Source organism: Pygocentrus nattereri, chromosome 9 (genome assembly GCF_015220715.1).
Source record: "Pygocentrus nattereri isolate fPygNat1 chromosome 9, fPygNat1.pri, whole genome shotgun sequence".
Classification (NCBI taxonomy): Eukaryota; Metazoa; Chordata; class Actinopteri; order Characiformes; family Serrasalmidae; genus Pygocentrus; species Pygocentrus nattereri.
Window position 1 is genome coordinate 45,810,175 of NC_051219.1, and position 17,345 is coordinate 45,827,519.

At 44.2% G+C, this 17,345-nt stretch overlaps 1 protein-coding gene across 1 annotated transcript; it reads left to right on the forward strand.

Moving 5' to 3' along the window:
• Window positions 1–3,685: 3,685 nt before the first annotated feature.
• On the forward strand, window positions 3,686–17,215 carry pigt (phosphatidylinositol glycan anchor biosynthesis, class T). The gene is made up of 12 exons (XM_017715895.2): window positions 3,686–4,037; window positions 5,658–5,835; window positions 8,162–8,289; window positions 8,375–8,475; window positions 8,562–8,648; window positions 11,301–11,388; window positions 11,468–11,565; window positions 11,733–11,889; window positions 13,418–13,618; window positions 14,591–14,756; window positions 15,124–15,207; window positions 16,173–17,215. Exons 1-12 carry the CDS (start codon window positions 3,740–3,742, stop codon window positions 16,420–16,422), a joined length of 1,836 nt encoding a protein of 611 aa, XP_017571384.2. The 5' UTR covers window positions 3,686–3,739; the 3' UTR covers window positions 16,423–17,215.
• The last annotated feature ends 130 nt before the right edge of the window (window positions 17,216–17,345 follow it).

Genomic DNA, 17,345 nt, shown 5'->3' on the forward strand with positions numbered 1-17,345 from the left:
AACTGAGTAACTGAGTTACTAGTAATTAGTTTCTGTACTTTAGTATTTTTGGTGTATCTGTACTGAAGTTTCTCCGTTCTGGACTTTCTCCTTTCACTCCACTACATTTCAGAGTCTAATATCCGACTTTTTCCTCCTACATTTTGAGAAATCTGTCGCTCCTTTTGGTTTCTGTGTGTATAAAAACGTAACATGTCAAAACGAAAGAAGCGCAAAGCCAGAGCACCAATCAGGGCCCAGCGGTCACTTTGTTTAGAGCTGGTTTTGACCTGTTGGTCATACCGACCCAGTGCAGCACGCGGTTCAACGTCAGCGCAGCAGCGTAAAACTTTGGGAGAGTCTGTTCAACATAAATGATGAACTAACCTAACTTTGTGTAAATAGAGCTCAATATAGAAATATGTCCACATATGCAGTCGAGACTGACGCGGCTTTTTTCTGAATTTCTACAAACACCATTTCATTTTATAGTAAATGAGTTTGGGCTGGTTTATGTTTATGAACAGACGCCTACAGATCAACATAGTAAAGGAGCTCATCTGTGATCCTGAGTTTAAAGCCAGTTTTTATTCAACTTAAACTTGGAACTAAGTTGTAAATAAATCTGAAACTGAAACTTTGCTTGTGTGTAAAAAGTGATTTCAGAGCCACTCGGTTCTCCCTGATGGAAACTGTTTACCTTCAGTGTTTTGTGCTTCTGATCATTTTAATAGACGTCAGCGTCACTAATTAATGACGTTCTATTAAAAGACTGGTTTACCAAGAGAGACGCTGGAGGACTTTCACCTGAAATGAGTTCATGAAGCCAGTCTGGTTATAAAAATGATAACAGGACATCAGAGCCAGAATTCCTCTTTTAGTACTTTTACTTTATACTTAAGTACATTTGAAGGTAAATACTTTAGTACTTTTACTCCAGTGGAGGTCTAAAGGAGGAACTTCTACTTTTACTGGAGGAATATTTTACCCTGGGGGTCTCGACTTTAACTCAAGTACATGGTTTGGGTACTTCGTCCATATTGAGTACATCACAGCATGTTAGTACGACAATATACTGCTATAGACACACATCGCGCTGCTCATACTAGCTGCAAGTTTATTCTGTGTGTGCTACACTGATAAAGCCACAGCTCACTCAGGCCCAGTCCCATTTCACCCCTCGCCCCTACCACTCAGCCCTACCCCTCTGTTTTGTGTGTTCTCGTCTAGGGGGTGGGGGGTCCCAATTCCTGTCGAGATAGAGGGGTGGGGTGAAGTGTTGGGGCTACATGACCCTCCAAACGGAGGTTTTTCAGAGACTCCAGACAGAGAGAGATGAGAAAAACAGAGAAACCGGCGAGACGGAGAACAAGAGACCAAAGAAACCCACAAATGTGGGAATTTTCGTAATTAAGATTCCGATAACCATCATATTATCTCAGTTTAATGTGGTTTCAGTGGATTTTGGTCGTTTTTCTTCATAACAAGCATTAAAAAATCACTAATAGCATGCTAACGTCTCCGTAGCTAGCTATTTACCTTTTCCGTTCCACCTTAAATAGTCCAGCAGTTCTGACGCCTGAAGTGCCAGAATATAACTGCAGCTCCATTTAAGGTGGAACAGGAAAATTTGTACAAGAATCTGTGGAATCTCTGACTTCAGCTTCACATCACTGAAGAATTAGGGGGGGTGGTAATAAATAACTGCCCCCCTCTTTGAAGGCGTCTGATCCCTAAATGTAACTAAAGCCCAGCAGTGAGGAGCTGAACTTTCCCCTCCTCTGCTGTCCCTGCAGACGGGCAGGGTCGCCTACAGAGCGGCGCTAGTAGCTGTTAATGAAGTGATGCTCTTTTATTAGAGGGGCTCATTTCAGAGGAAGATCTCAACCACTGCCCTGTAGCTCAGCAACAAGGGGTGACACTCAAAAACAAGGGGTGGGGTAGAAATAAGAAAAGGGACTGGGCCTATAATAAACACATTGCTTGTCTCTGTAGATGTTACTATAATAGGGGCAGGGCAGCCGTTCCATCAGACAGTTGGTTTGTAGATTAAGCAGCTAATTTTCCAATTTCCAATTCAATATTTTGTTTTATTGCTTTTATTCAGTTTGTTTTGTTTGCATGTTGCCATTTATTTTCCTTGATCAATGTTTTGATTAGTTAGTAGTGGATATTTTAATTGATATTATTGTGCAGCACTTCGGCCGACGCCTGCTGTCTTTTAAATGTATAGAATCTATAGAAATAAAGGTGACTTGACCTGACTTGACCCTTTGATATTAAACTCAGGACTGGATCCAGAACAACCAATGGCACGGGTCTTTATGAGGAGTTAGGCGAGTTAGGCTCAGTGCATTTTCCCCAAATCTCAACCGAGGCTGCAGTGCATGCTGTTGCGTCCCGTAGAACCGAGTCTGTACAGAACCATTTTCTAAAAGGTCCTTAACCTCTTCAGCTCCTCGGGACCACCGGTGGGTCCAAACCGCTCTTCATCATGTTCTTCATAACGTTCATACTCCATAAGCTCCATTCAGAAGCTGGGCGTCGTGTGAGGCTGTAGCTCTTCTCTCCAGTCTAATAGACGGTGATGTCATTTTAAACCCTTATAATAAAAGAAGCTGAACTCAGTTTGTTTTTCTACTGAAAGTCGACCCGTTTTTCCCCAAATCTGGGCTCTAAACTATAAACAGACGGCGTCTCTTCAGTGATCTGCTCTGGAAACATCACTTTTAGAAAACAACACAAAGAGCGGCGCAGATTTTTGGACTTTAGCAGTGAATTGTGAGCGTGTAGTGAAATGTGTGGAGATCATAAAACACATGATCTGTTCATCTGAGCAGATTTTACCCCAAAAAAATACATTTATTTCATGCAGTTATTGAATAATTTGCCTCATGATTTGGTGTTGTAAATTCAGATGGACAAACCAAAATATACCCTGGAGAATAAGAGGCTAAAGAACCATACACAACACGTCTTACTCCATACAGTAGAACCATTGTCTTTCCTAAAGAACCCTAAAACAACCACTTTTAGGGTGAACGGTCAGTGAAACTGGCTAGAGCAATTTTTTATGACCATAACCGGGCTAAACAGAGCGGGTTCATGAGGAGCTTGGCCACTTCTTGTTTCGCGCGTTACATCAAACACAGGACCGCTGAACAGCAGAGGGCGACCGCGAGCGAGTCCTCGTGAATGGGAGTGAATGGAGCTCAACGTCCAAAAACGAGCAGTTAAAATAGTTTAAAGTTTCTAATCGCTCGCCCAGAACTTCCCTTTCATTCTAGAGAGTAAAAGGATGAGTTTCACTAAAAAACTAAGAAATCTCGCCTGTTTGTTTCCTTTTATCTACAGTAAACGGGTTTCGGGCAGCAGGAGGCGGGCTTTACTGCTAGAGCCTGATGATTGATAGGCGAGCGGAGCAGCTCATTGGCTGTTTGTGCTCACTGACGTCACGGACTACATGGCTCCTGTTTAAAAGCTCTTAAGTATAAAACAGCGGCGTTGAAATGTTTTATGCCGCTCAGGAAATGATTGGATTATTTTACATTAAATCTGTTTCAGCGTTTATAACCTATGATTTTTCTCAAATCCTCCATATCAACCCGTTGGTTTTGGGCTCCTTCGGCAGCGCCCTCTAGCGGCGCTGGGGGAGCCCTGAAGACCTGGCGGAGTGGGGGATCTCCCGTCTGCCGGCTCTGTGGCTGAAGCTGAAGCGCCTCTCGCTGGTTGGTCGGCTCAGACGAGGAACTGAGGGAAAATGGCCGCGGTCGGTGTTTTCGCGTTAGCAGCGTTGGTTTTGTCGTGTAAATGCGACTCTGTGGAAAAACCAAGCGATGCCACGGGAGCAGGGACCGGCTCTGAGGCGGAGCGCAGCGGCCCGGCGGCGGCGAGCGCGGGCTCTGAGGCTCCGGGCGGCGGTGCAGGAGCTGCGGTCAGCCTGCCGGACAGCTGTGAGGAGGAGCTGCTCATCAGACCCCTACACTCGGGGGACATTTACGCCAGCTTCCAGTTCAGGACACTGTGGGACACGGACTTTCTCCACCAGGGAAAGAAAGGTTGCCAAGTCGCGGAGTATTACCCTTTCCTTCCCCCCCTTTCAGATGGTGTAGTTAGCTGGAGGCCCCTGTCATTCAGGGGTGTCCGGTCTTATGCACAGGGTGCTGGTGTTCACTCCAGACAAGCTGGAGCACGACAGGTTTTGTAGTTTAAACAGTCCTTCTGGGTCTTTATTAGCAAAAATACTTCTGGGCCGCATCCTTGGTTTGTTTTGGCCCAGTGTAGGGCCTGGGACCTCGGCCCACCCGTTGTAAAATGAGTAGAACTAAAGGACATGGCCCAAATCTGGCCCAAGCCTGGCCTAACTACATTGTTACTCTGCCACTTCCACGCTAGAATTGTCCCACAAATGTGGACACAAGGCAAAGCGGTATGAAGTTGTCCAGGATGTGGCCCAAATTTGGCCCCAACCTGGCCCCAGCCTGGCCCAACTTCATCGTTACTCCCCTACTTCCATGCCAGAATTGTCCCACAAATGTGGACACAAGGCAAAACAGTATGTAGTTGTCCAGGATTTGGCCCAAATCTGGCCCTTGAGTCTTAACGTCTACCTGGTAGTCGACCAACACTCACATAGGAAAGCCAGAATCGGCCCAAAGCTGTCTGCTATCTCGGTAGGCCAGACAAAATCAAGGCAAGCAAGCAGGAAAGGAAGATTCATTCAGTTCACGTTATTCAGGCAAGTCTCTCCATAGATATCCGTAAGTGTTAAACTGCCTTGTTTGCGGATGCTTTATTCGTCTGCACTGTTGGACCCTTCACAAGGCTGGCCTTCACACTGAACACTGCCTCCATCAGTAGAGTCGGCCTCACTTTAGGTCAGTGACTAATCGGTCATTAATGGGATGAACCAGCGTCCTGAAATGACCCTCATGAGCTCCTCCTACTCAGTAACGTCAGTAACTGAGCCACTTTCATATGTAGTCCCAGATCGGATACGTATTCATAGCCATGTTACGCTCAGATTCATGTCATTCAGCGTTACCACGGCAACAGCGGCGAACAGACGTTAAAGCCTGTAAACGGTGGAAAAGCAGCTCGTCTCACCTTTTCCTCCTCCGTCTGGCTCTAATAATGAAGCTGAGAGCTGATCAGAGTTAATGATCTTCTCAGCGAAGCTCGTTCTGCTCGTTAGTTTGTGCTGATGATGCAGTGATTCAGTCACGTGACGTCACTAAGTAGGAGGAGCTCATGAGGGTCAGTTCAGGCCGGTTCATCACATTAATGACCGATTTGAGTCACTGACCTAAACGAGTCTGAACCATCGAGTCTGAGAGATCGGGTCCGAGCAAAAAATCGGATTTGAGCAGTGAGGCTTGTAATGTGAATGTAGCCTGAGGTCACATGGCCACTAATGGGATACGCGTCCAATCTAGGACCACATATGAAAGTGGCTCAGGTCGGATTTGAAAAGATCCGATTTTTGGCCACACGGCCCTGAAAACACCAGATCTGAGTCACATTAGAGCAAAAAAAAAAAGTCAGATTTGTGCCACTTCAGCCTGGTGATGTGAACGTTACCAGGGCGGCGCCCAGAACTACATCAAGCCCTGTGAGATATCTGTTCCTCCTCCTTTGGCCAAATTACCTGTTTACTTCTCGTGTTCTTTCTCTGGCAGTTTCCCACTACCGGCTATTCCCAAAGTCTCTGGGCCAAGTGCTGTCCAAGTTCTCTGTGCGGGAGCTACACATCTCCTTCACTCAGGGCTACTGGAGGACGATGCAGTGGGGGCAGCCCATCGTCCCCTCTCCTCCTGGGGCTGAGCTCTGGGTGTGGTTCCACAACACTGTGGCGGAGTGAGTAACAGAAGTGTGTCTGAATTGCTGAACGGTGGCCAATCATATGGGGGCGGGGGGTCCGTGGTGATCAGCAGTAAGTAGCCTGAACGGTTTTATTTGGGATGAATTGATACCATATTTGTACTTTATACTTGCCTAATTAGATACTATTAGATACTAGTCTAATGCCACACTGATAGAGCTGGGCAATAAGGCTAAATAAGTTATCACGATAAACAAAATAAGTGTCATCGTTATTTCTTTCAGGTTTGAAGCTGATTTTTGCTCCTGGGTGGTTTATCGCTGTTTTGAACCGTCCGTTATGGTCAGAACGCAACACTCGCCAATCGGTAGAACATTTCACAGATCTGTCATGCGACACTTGGAGATTTTCTGGTTGGCGGTTTTTACCAGCTAGAAAAGCACGGCTGCAGTTTTTATAATAGTCATAATTTAAGAAATAAAACAGATTTAATTTAATAAATTTTATTTATTTAATAAATAAAACAGATTATTGCATCCATGTCAGAGCGCATCACAGTACTCCAACACCAGCTAGCAGACGTCTGTGTTTCTCTATTCTATCAATTTCCCTCCGGGATCAATGCAGTTTTATCTATCTAGCTATTCTATCGTCGTAATTTGAGGGGTGAACCACAATATATCAACACCAGTCCTCCTTTACGGTGCGTTTAAACTGCAAACGGTGCTTTTGTGTCGTGTTTGATCTACAGTATCATCAGTTCTCTGTGCTGTGAGAGTGATGGAGCTACTTCAGGTTAGCCAGCTGCTAAAACAGCTGGCCTGGAAAGATACTGTGCCCCCGCTTTCCAAAGCCTCACAGCTTCCTCAGTTTACTGTCGTTTAAATCAGGACTGTAATTCACAAGAACCACGTCTTTCTCTCACTTTCATCACTTGGGAATGCACTAATACTAAAATATGCCTGGGCGCTGTAACAGTGCTGTAGCTGTGAGGAGCAGACGTGGTTTAACGCTGCTAAAGCTTCTTTAGGATGTTAGTACAGAGGTGAGTTCACTGAAGGACGGTACAGTTACACTAGTTAACTAGTTACAGTAGAAAACGCCAATAGGGCTGTTGCTAAACGTGGAAGTGTGACGGTTCTCTAACATATCGAAAGTTTATTGAACATTTCTTATGGCTCTATCGAGGAAAGTATTTAAATTATTGTGCTAATTATCGTTATCATTGTATCGCCCAGCCCTACGTACTGAAAAACCTGCTTAGCACTAAAGCTTTAGTGTAAATGAGTGCAGTGTTTTTTGTTTTTTTTTGACAGTTAAATCATAAAATGAGTGCATTGGCTCGCTCTGCTATATTGTTTAATGCTATTTTGGCTCGAGTAGTGCTGCAGTGGAGAAGAATGGATGGATAGTAGGAAATAAATCTGACGTCTTTTGTTTGGCTGGTTAAGCTGTAGTTAAATGTAAAGTTGCCAAATAAGGACTTTAATAGCAAAGGGTGACTTTTTCGCCTCCGTTTAGCTGGCCTACGAGTCTCCAGCATTGGGAAAGTGTATGTATTGGTTTTGTGTGTGTTTTAAGAATGGGCTAAAATCTCACACTGTATTTGGTGGGAAACATTCAAGGCCGTCTACACACAGCTTACGGTATGAGAATGTTGGTACCGGTGAATTTTTAGATCTAGCGATACCTAATAACGGTATTGTTAGATCCCTACTGTTTATTTACCTCTTATTCATGATTCACCTCATCCATCTTCGCCATAGCCTTCAGAGTTATGTATGAATTATTCATAATTTCAGATAACACTGCAAAGATTCTTATAGGGTCTTTGTAACCAAGCTAATTATTAATTGAAGGTAACTTTGAAATGGGGAAGGGGTTTGGCTTTTATATATATATATATATATTGCTCGCTTTTATATATGCAGTAAGGTCTTAGTCCTGCCACCGATTCTGAAGTTGAACAGTTGATAAAAAGTAGGAAAGTGAGTACAATTCCACTCCTTGAGCTGTGGATTAAAATATATAACTGAGTGCTTTATGTCAAAGACTTATCGTTCCAGTGCATATGAAGGGTATTATTTACCTGTGGGTATATATAGCATGAATAGTTGGAAATTAAAAATCACTGTGGTTGGTTAGTGTAGTGGGTAACACCTCTGCCTTCTACGCTGTAGACTGGGGGTTCAACCCCCCCCCCCCCCCCCAGGGCAGCACTACACTATACCAATAAGAGTCCTTGGGCAAGACTCCTAACACCACCTTGGCCTCCCTGTGTAAAATGATCAAATTGTAAGTCGCTCTGGATCAGAGCGTCAGCCAGATGCCGTGAATGTGAATAATCTCTTTGGTTAACAGTGTGGACGGGAACTGGAAGGAGCTCACCAATGTTCTGTCGGGCATCTTCTGTGCTTCTCTAAACTTCATTGACTCAACCAACACAGTGCAGCCTAGTGCCTCCTTTAAACCTCTGGGACTAGGAAATGGTACGACCATGTCTTCCAGTTATTTCGATGGCATCTTTCCTTTTTTCTTGTTTCTGAGATAAAATCTGTGTTCTCCTTCATGCAGCTACTGACCATCGCTTCCTCCGTTACGCCACTTTACCACGTGAAATTGTCTGTACTGAGAATTTGACTCCTTGGAAGAAGCTCCTCCCTTGTGGCTCTAAGGTGCTGAACATGGCTTTTGGGCTTCAGTGAGGCATGTGGTCTGAGTTAGCGTGCTATTCAGTCTAACGCTCTCTCTTTCTGTGAAGGCTGGCCTGGCGGTTCTGATGAAGTCAGAGAAACTGTTTCACAGCAGCTTCCACTCTCAGGCAGTGCACATCAGACCTGTCTGTAAGGTGAGGTCCCTTTGATTTAATGTGACGGATTTCACATGCTGGCGAAGGAATACGCAGTAACGCTTCACACTGTCCAGTGCGACCCACTCTGCCTGTCTTCTACTTCTACTGCACTAAAATAAAGCTCTGCTGGTTGTTCTAAGACAGTTTTAACAATAAATGATGTTAAACACTTAATGTATAACTGCTATTTCTCGCCTAGCTAGTAGCAAATGAACAGGCAAGAGAAAGAGATGAACATCCATAATTTGGAGCCGAACTGACTTATGTGTTCATAATCACTCCGACTGGTTTCCTGATGACTTTGATCTGCAATGAGAAACTGTCAAACACTAAAGTCATGAGGCTGAAGTCGCTTCTCAGTCACCAGCTTCTTGTTCAAATTCTCCCGTTCCACCTTAAATGGTGGAGCAGCTACATTCTGGTGCCTCAGGCACTGTTTAAGGTGGAACGGGGCTGGCGGATGGGAGACTGACTGACTTCAGCTTCATATAAAACGAATGTTGAGAGACATTTTACAAGAAATTTCCACTTCTGAGCAAAAGTTTCCTGCTGGAGATGTGAGAAAGCAGCCATAACTGAGCTAAAGCTCAAAGCCGAGCAAAGTTAGTCTGTGTTTTTCTGTTTATTTTATATTTCTAGCCTATACTGGGACATCAGCACATACAGAGACATATTTATAGAGAAGGTATGGACATAAAATGGTTCTTCTTAACAGGAGTTGCGACCCTTGGCCTAAACACTCTCTGAACTGTGCAGTAATAACGGCCTTATGTATTAGTTACATGTTACACTGCACAGGAGGCTGCTAACTAAATCCTGGCCAAATGTCATGTATGTATGAAATACACAAATCATGTACTGGAGTTAAAGTCGAGACCCCCAAGGTAAAAAATTCCTCCAGTAACAGTAGAAGTTCCTCCCTTTAGACCTCCACTTGAGTAAAAGTACTAAAGTATTTCCCTTCAAATGTACTTAAGTATAAAGTAAAAGTACTAAAAGAGGAATTCTGGCTCTGATGTCCTGTTATCATTTTTATAACCAGACTGGCTTCATGAACTCATTTCAGGTGAAAGTCCTCCAGCGTCTCTCTTGGTAAACCAGTCTTTTAATAGAACGTCATTAATTAGTGACGCTGACGTCTATTAAAATGATCAGAAGCACAAAACACTGAAGGTAAACAGTTTCCATCAGGGAGAACCGAGTGGCTCTGAAATCACTTTTTACACACAAGCAAAGTTTCAGTTTCAGATTTATTTACAACTTAGTTCCAAGTTTAAGTTGAATAAAAACTGGCTTTAAACTCAGGATCACAGATGAGCTCCTTTACTATGTTGATCTGTAGGCGTCTGTTCATAAACATAAACCAGCCCAAACTCATTTACTATAAAATGAAATGGTGTTTGTAGAAATTCAGAAAAAAGCCGCGTCAGTCTCGACTGCATATGTGGACATATTTCTATATTGAGCTCTATTTACACAAAGTTAGGTTAGTTCATCATTTATGTTGAACAGACTCTCCCAAAGTTTTACGCTGCTGCGCTGACGTTGAACCGCGTGCTGCACTGGGTCGGTATGACCAACAGGTCAAAACCAGCTCTAAACAAAGTGACCGCTGGGCCCTGATTGGTGCTCTGGCTTTGCGCTTCTTTCGTTTTGACATGTCACGTTTTTATACAGACAGAAACCAAAAGGAACGACAGATTTCTCAAAATGTAGGAGGAAAAAGTCGGATATTAGACTCTGAAATGTAGTGGAGTGAAAGGAGAAAGTCCAGAATGGAGAAACTTCAGTAAAGTATAAAAACGCTACTTAAGTGCAGTATCAAAGTACTTTTTCTGTCCATTATAGGTAGCTAACTTTGCCATTTGACGTTTGTTGATGTTTTATTTTTTTTATATATTTTATTATAAAACAGGGATGATTGCAGTTATATGACAAGATTTTGGACCAAGTTTTTTTTGAGCATTTTTCCCCAGTTCTCCAATTCTACCCACTAGTTAGGACTCCCCCAATCACACAGTACTACCAGTACTAAGAGGGCAAAGGCTAGCACAGACTTCCTCCGAGACCTGTGAAGCGCTGCCACATCTGTTCGAACTGCTGCTCACGCAGCATCATTGGACAGCTGAGCGCTGAGGAAAGCGCCAACCGGCAGATCTGTTACATCAGCTAACCGATGCCTGCGCTGACCAGCATGGTGTTGGGTGATGGGGGGCGAGGGGGCAGAGAGCGAGGCCAATTGTGTTCTCTTGGACTCCCGGCCACAGGCAGCTGTGGCATCACCAGGGGTCGAACTCGCGATCTCCTGATAACGGAGCCAACACTTAGACGGTTGCGCCATCCTTGCTAGGCACGAATGAAGACACTAAATTGCCCACAGTGGCAAAACCTGTGGGGTGCAAACCTGTCTTTACTTTAAAGTTGCACTATGTAAGCTGCTTTTGTTGAAATTAAACCTACAGTAACATTAATAAATCAGGAAGAAAGAGACTAATGACCATACGCTGCTGTGCTGCTTATGACAAGCAGTCTTTACGTAGAACCGTCACAGGCACAGGCTCAAACAGAAGATCCAGCCCTGCAACTGGAGAATACGGATGCGACTCTGTTCCCTTCACTGTTTGCTGATTGCTGCATTCTGTTTTTCAGGATTGGCAGTGTTCAAGCACAGCATGGGAACTAAGGCAGACTCTCAATGTCGTGTTCGACCTCTACACCTCGGGACAAGGCAAAAAGGGTGAGAAACAGATTTTTTTCTGAAGTGTAATTGCCAGAGTAATAAACTGACACAATGCCCCCCGTTTCCTTTTCCACAGAGTGGTCCCTTTTCAAGATGTTCTCTCGCACTTTAACTGAGGCCTGCCCGTTGGCATCTTCTAGCAAAGTCTACGTGGATGTCACCGATAACCCAGAGGTAAAGCATAAGGCCTATAAGGTTGTAAAAGAGTTACGCTGATGACCCTGGAGCACCACAGGGTGGCGCCTATTTCTGTTCTGACCCAGCTAATCAGCGAAATAAGCAGAAAACACTCAAATTCGTCTTTGCTTTGTTTTCATGTCATTGTGTTTATTGGCCAACAGGGGGAGCTGTTCGACTTGAGCCCAGCCACCTCTGTCCTCAATACAGCTGTGGTGCTTGGAGATCGCAGGACATACTCTGTATATGATCTGACCCAAAAAGAGACGTTTGGCCAGCTGCGCTCACTCAATCTTGTACTGCGTTGGAAAGGGGAAAGCGGTAAGCACAGCTCTGTGGTACGTTTGCTCCCAGAATGCATCAGACAGTCCTCTGCTCTTGGCCCAAGTCCTTTAACGGCGTATAGTTTTAAGGTGACTTCTGTAGCTTATGTTCTTTTTTTGAATGATGCCTATGGGGGTTTATTTACTCTTGTAGGTTATATAAACAGATCAGGCGTAACATCATGACCACCTCCTCGTTTCTACGCTCACTGTCCACTTTATCAGCTCCACTTACTGTATAGCTGCACTCTGTAGTTCTACAGTTACAGACTGTAGTCCATCTTGTTTAAACACTGTGTCCACTCACTGTCCACTCTATTAGACACCCCTACCTCGTCGGGTAGTTGTGTGTAGAATTTTGAGGGGAAAATGAATTTAATCTATTTTGTACGCACTGTACATTATCTCTCTCTCTCTCGCGCATAACATTATGATCACCACCCTGTTCTTCAGTGGTCAGGACCCCCATGGACCCTCACAGAGCAGGTACTGTTTGGATGGTGGGTCATTCTCAGCACTGCAGTAACACTGACGTGGTGGTGGTGTGTTAGTGTGTTGTGCTGGTCTGAGTGGATCAGACACAGCAGTGCTGCTGGAGTTTTTAAACACCTCAGTGTCGCTGCTGTATCTCCGTGCTGTACAGATACTGTCTGGTTCTTTGGTTTTTGTTTATGATTAGTATGTCACTTGCTTCTATTTGGTCATGTTCTATGTCTCCTTTAAATGCGCTGTTTACGTAAATAAGACACATTATTTTGGTTGCCCGTTGCAAAGCAATCCGATTTATATTGTTCTTCTTTTTATTATTTAAAATTTTGATCTGATTTTTGCCACACAGCTCGTCCTACAGTTTTTCGAGATATTACCACCGTTCCAACTCCAGATTGTCGGGTCTGATTGAGTGATGCTTGCTTGTGTACAGCTTTTTGATCGGATGCACAGATTCCGTGTAGCAATGGAACTTTCCAGAATTTTTTTCCATAGGAATGAATGGGTTGAAAAATTGCATGACAGCCTGTGATTCTGCTCAGCCAAACATCATTTCGCATATGCTGCCTCAGAGCAAGCCTCCAAGCACATATTCAGTGTTGTTCTCACTCATCTGTTTGTCTTTTTTATTTTTCTTTCCATCCCTCGTTTTCCCATAGAGTCCCATTCATTTTTCCACTACACAAACTATATTATTTTCTTTGCCCCACACCCACCAACCTACATGTCCTCACTCAGGGCGGGTCCTCAAGCTCCAGTCCACAGCCTTACTGACCTGCACTCCTCCGTGTCGTTTTTTTTAATCCCTCGTTCCTCTCATAGAGTCCCATACGTTTTCAACAACACACAGCTAACACTTGGTAAATCACTATGAAAAACTAAATACACACCCCGTGTAACTGCCTACCAGTAGCAACGGCATAGCAACACCTTAGCAACCACCTGGGATATCGTACTAACCGCTGTGCAACCGTTCCACAAACACACAGGTCTGGTTTTTTTCGCTGATGTTAAGTTGAACCCGTTCTCTGTTGTAGGTGACATGCTGCGTCCCCTGCTTCATGCAGAGCGCTATGTGGCCGGCTTCGGACTCCAGACAGGTGAGATCCACACCTTGATCTATAATAACCACCCGTATAGGGCCTTCCCTGTGCTTCTGCTGGACTCGGTGCCCTGGTACCTCCGACTTTACATCCATACCCTGACTGTCACCAGCAAAACACGTGAGAACAAGCCAAGTAAGTCCAGACTGTAGTCTCTCTGATTTCCATAGAGCCACTGAGAGACCAGTAGTCCAGCCACATGACAACTGACTGGATTTGCTTTTCTTTCAATGCTCTGCTGTTTTTGGTCTTTATCTTTCCTTAATTTTGTCCTTGCTTTATTTAATATACACTGATCAGGCGTAACATCATGACCACCTCCTTGTTTCTACGCTCACTGTCCACTTTATCAGCTCCACTTACTGTATAGCTGCTCTCTGTAGTTGTGCTGGAGTTTTTAAACACTGTGTCCACTCACTGTCCACTCTATTAGACATTCCTACCCTGTCAGTCCACCTTGTAGATGTAAAGTCAGAGACGACAGCTCATCTGCTGCTGCACAGTTTCTGTTGGTCATAACACAACACCCTTCATCAGTGGTCACAGGACGCCGCCCACAGGACGCCGCCCACAGGACGCCGCCCACAGGACGCCGCCCACAGGACGCCGCCCACAGGACGCCGCCCACAGGACGCTGTTGGCTGGATGTTTTTGGATGGTGGACGATTCTCAGTCCAGCAGCGACACTGAGGTGTTTGAAATCTCCAGCAGCACTGCTGTGTCTGATCCACTCAGACCAGCACAACACACACTATCACACCACCACCACGTCAGTGTCACTGCAGTGCTGAGAATGACCCACCATCCAAATAGTACCTGCTCTGTGAGGGTCCATGGGGGTCCTGACCACTGAAGAACAGGGTAACAGAGTATCAGAGAAACAGATGGACTCCAGTCTGTAACTGTAGAACTACAGAGAGCAGCTATACGGTCAGTGGAGCTGATAAAGTGGACAGTGAGCGTAGAAACGAGGAGGTGGTCAGGATGTTATACGTGATCGGATATCAAAGCTTTGTTAACTCAGCCGTGTGTCTGTCCCTTGTAACGTTTTTTAATAGCTCGTGAATCTTCAGTAGGTTTTATTCTTGCTTTGTCCTCCATTCCAAGGCTACATTCACTACCAGCCTTCAAAGGACCGCCTGCGTCCTCATCTCCTTGAGATGCTGGTGCAGTTGCCTCCTCACTCCGTCACTGAGGTCACCGTGCAGTTTGAACGAGCCTTGCTCAAATGGACCGAATACACTCCAGATCCCAACCACGGCTTCTACGTTGGGTAGGGCTCTTGTTTTATTGCGTTAAGCTGACTTCAGTGTCATGTAGTGACTTGAATCCTATTCGACTCTTCCGGTTTTGAACGGAAAATGGATTCGAAATGGAAAAACAAAGCGCGACATCTGTTTTTGATAAAAATGACGTTTCCAAATTGCAAGCAAAATGGAACAGAGCCCCTGTTGGTTTAAAGCTGTACACTTGCAGGCTGCCGTTGGCTGTAATTTTACTAAACATGGAATAGAAATCTGTTTTAATTTGTGTGGAAACTGTTTTTTTAACATTCTTGCCATTGGTTTTGAGCAGAAATTAAAGTTTAATTTGCCTGTTTGTTTATTTATGTATTTATTTTTCCTGAAATATTATTTCAGATCGTCTGTGATTAGTGCTCTTGTGCCAAGTGTCGTTGCCATGGACACCAACAACACTCAAGAGCGGCCACTGTTCAGCAGCTTGTGAGTACCTGCCAGCTCGGCTTGATGATTGTAATTTGCTTGATGGCTAAATATAGACATGGTACGTTTTAAAATATAGGATGAAAACAGTCACGTGCGAGAATATCACCTTTTAATTTCATTTGAAGTCTTGATATCTGAGAATATATGAAATATAAACATTATAAACCATCAAATCTTATTAGTCTGAATATTAATGATGGATGTTCTTAACCAGCATATGTCACCATAGCTCCTCTTGGCTCCAGCTGCTTCTGCTCCCATGCTGTCTCACACCACAAGGAGGTGCAAACGTTCACTCATAAGAAGTTTCCATTCTTTTCACCCTCTACTGCACACATTATGAGTGCAATTTAAAAAAAATTTGATTCACTTTTCTTGCATGATAATTAATTTAAAATAATAAGGTGTACAGGCGTCCTTTTGGGGGTATGTTGCCCTGAGGCAACATTGTGTGACAATGGGAAATTATATGAACCCGTGTTCCCTGAAGTGGTAAGATCTGCTTGTGACCGGCTAAATCCATTCCACTGCCCTACAGTGTTGCTTCTAGGCAACAAACATGCTTCAGCGGATTGTCATAACAAAAAAATAATTATGCATGTTAAAACAGAGGTTTAAAAGTGTTCATTAAGAGATATTATGACCCAATACATCCTTTTATTGACTTATTCAAACTCTTCCCTTTATTATTAGCCCTCTTCTTGTCACTAAACATGTGTAATGTTATTGTAAAGTAAAGGAAGATGGGTTTGTTGCCTAGAGGCAACAGTGTGCAGTAGAGGGTTAAACTACCCAGCTTAATGATCTATTTAGTTTTGAAACATTTACAGACTGAGAGATTATTTCTGTTCTGTCTACTAAACTACAAGAACAGACCACGTTACACAGAGTGGCTCAGTGAGGGAGGATGCTGTGGAAACTCTTATGGAAATTATAGCCCTGTTTTTTCCCTTCACCTTTAGCTTCCCCACCAAAGAGGAGTCGAGCTACTTCGTGCGGGTGTACACCGAACCTTTGCTGGTTAATTTGCCCACGCCTGACTTCAGCATGCCCTATAACGTGATCTGCCTCACCTGCACAGTGGTGGCAGTCGGCTACGGCTCCTTCTACAACCTGCTTACACGCACCTTTCAGGTGGAGGAGCCCAGCCAGCCACTGGCTAAACGCCTGGCCAACGTCATCCGTCGCATAAGGGGTGTGCCACTGCTCTGAAGCACCAGCTACAGGACATGAATCCAACCATCTGAGCTCCTTAATAGGCAGCTAGATGAATCGCAACAGAGGAACGGATATCTGTGGAGGTCAGTCTTTGGAAGAACATGAAGCCAAGGCTGATGTTTATGGAACTCAGGCAAGATGAAAGGAGCTCGTGAAGAATGTCGGTACTAAAGGCCACTTGAATTCTTTCCCCGGGCTAAAAGGGAGGAACGTGATGTTATGGGTCTGGGTTTTGGCTTTTTGTTTACACGGGGGAAAAAGTGTTTTTCAAACATAAGGGACAAATTTAGGTCTTTAAAAAAAAAAAAAAAAAAAAAAAGTTTCTCACTCCACTCATCTGGAAGAGGCACTGGCAGCAGAGTGAAATATGAAACCCTCTGGATTAATGGCATGTGGGTCTGACTGAGCCATTAGTCATTCTGCAGTACATCAAAGCAAATCCGGGGAGGATGGAGAGGAGAGTCCAAAAATTAAGCAGATACTTTCCATTATGGGTAATGCACTGAAATTGTTCTTGATGTGGGATAGCCAACCATGCTTTGTGTTTGTTTCTGCTTTAATAAGATGCTTTGATCTGTGATCTGCTTTTTATTTGAACTGCTCAGATATGAGTACAGCTAAATGAACCTGACAGCCAAGTCAGTTACAATGGAAAACCTATTAAAAACGGCAATTTTTTAATTTATGGAACAGAGATGCATGATGGGGCTTTTAATTGTCAAGCTGTGATCACAACAGTTGTATGTATTATTTTTGCCAAAACAATAAATCGGTTCGAAGTGAGAAACGTTTAGAGAACAGTTCGGACAGTGCAGGTTGTCGCCATACTACGTTCACATTACCAGGTTAAAGTGGCACAAATCCGATTTTTTCCCCTGATGTGACCTGAGCCACTTTCATATGTGGTCCTAGATCAG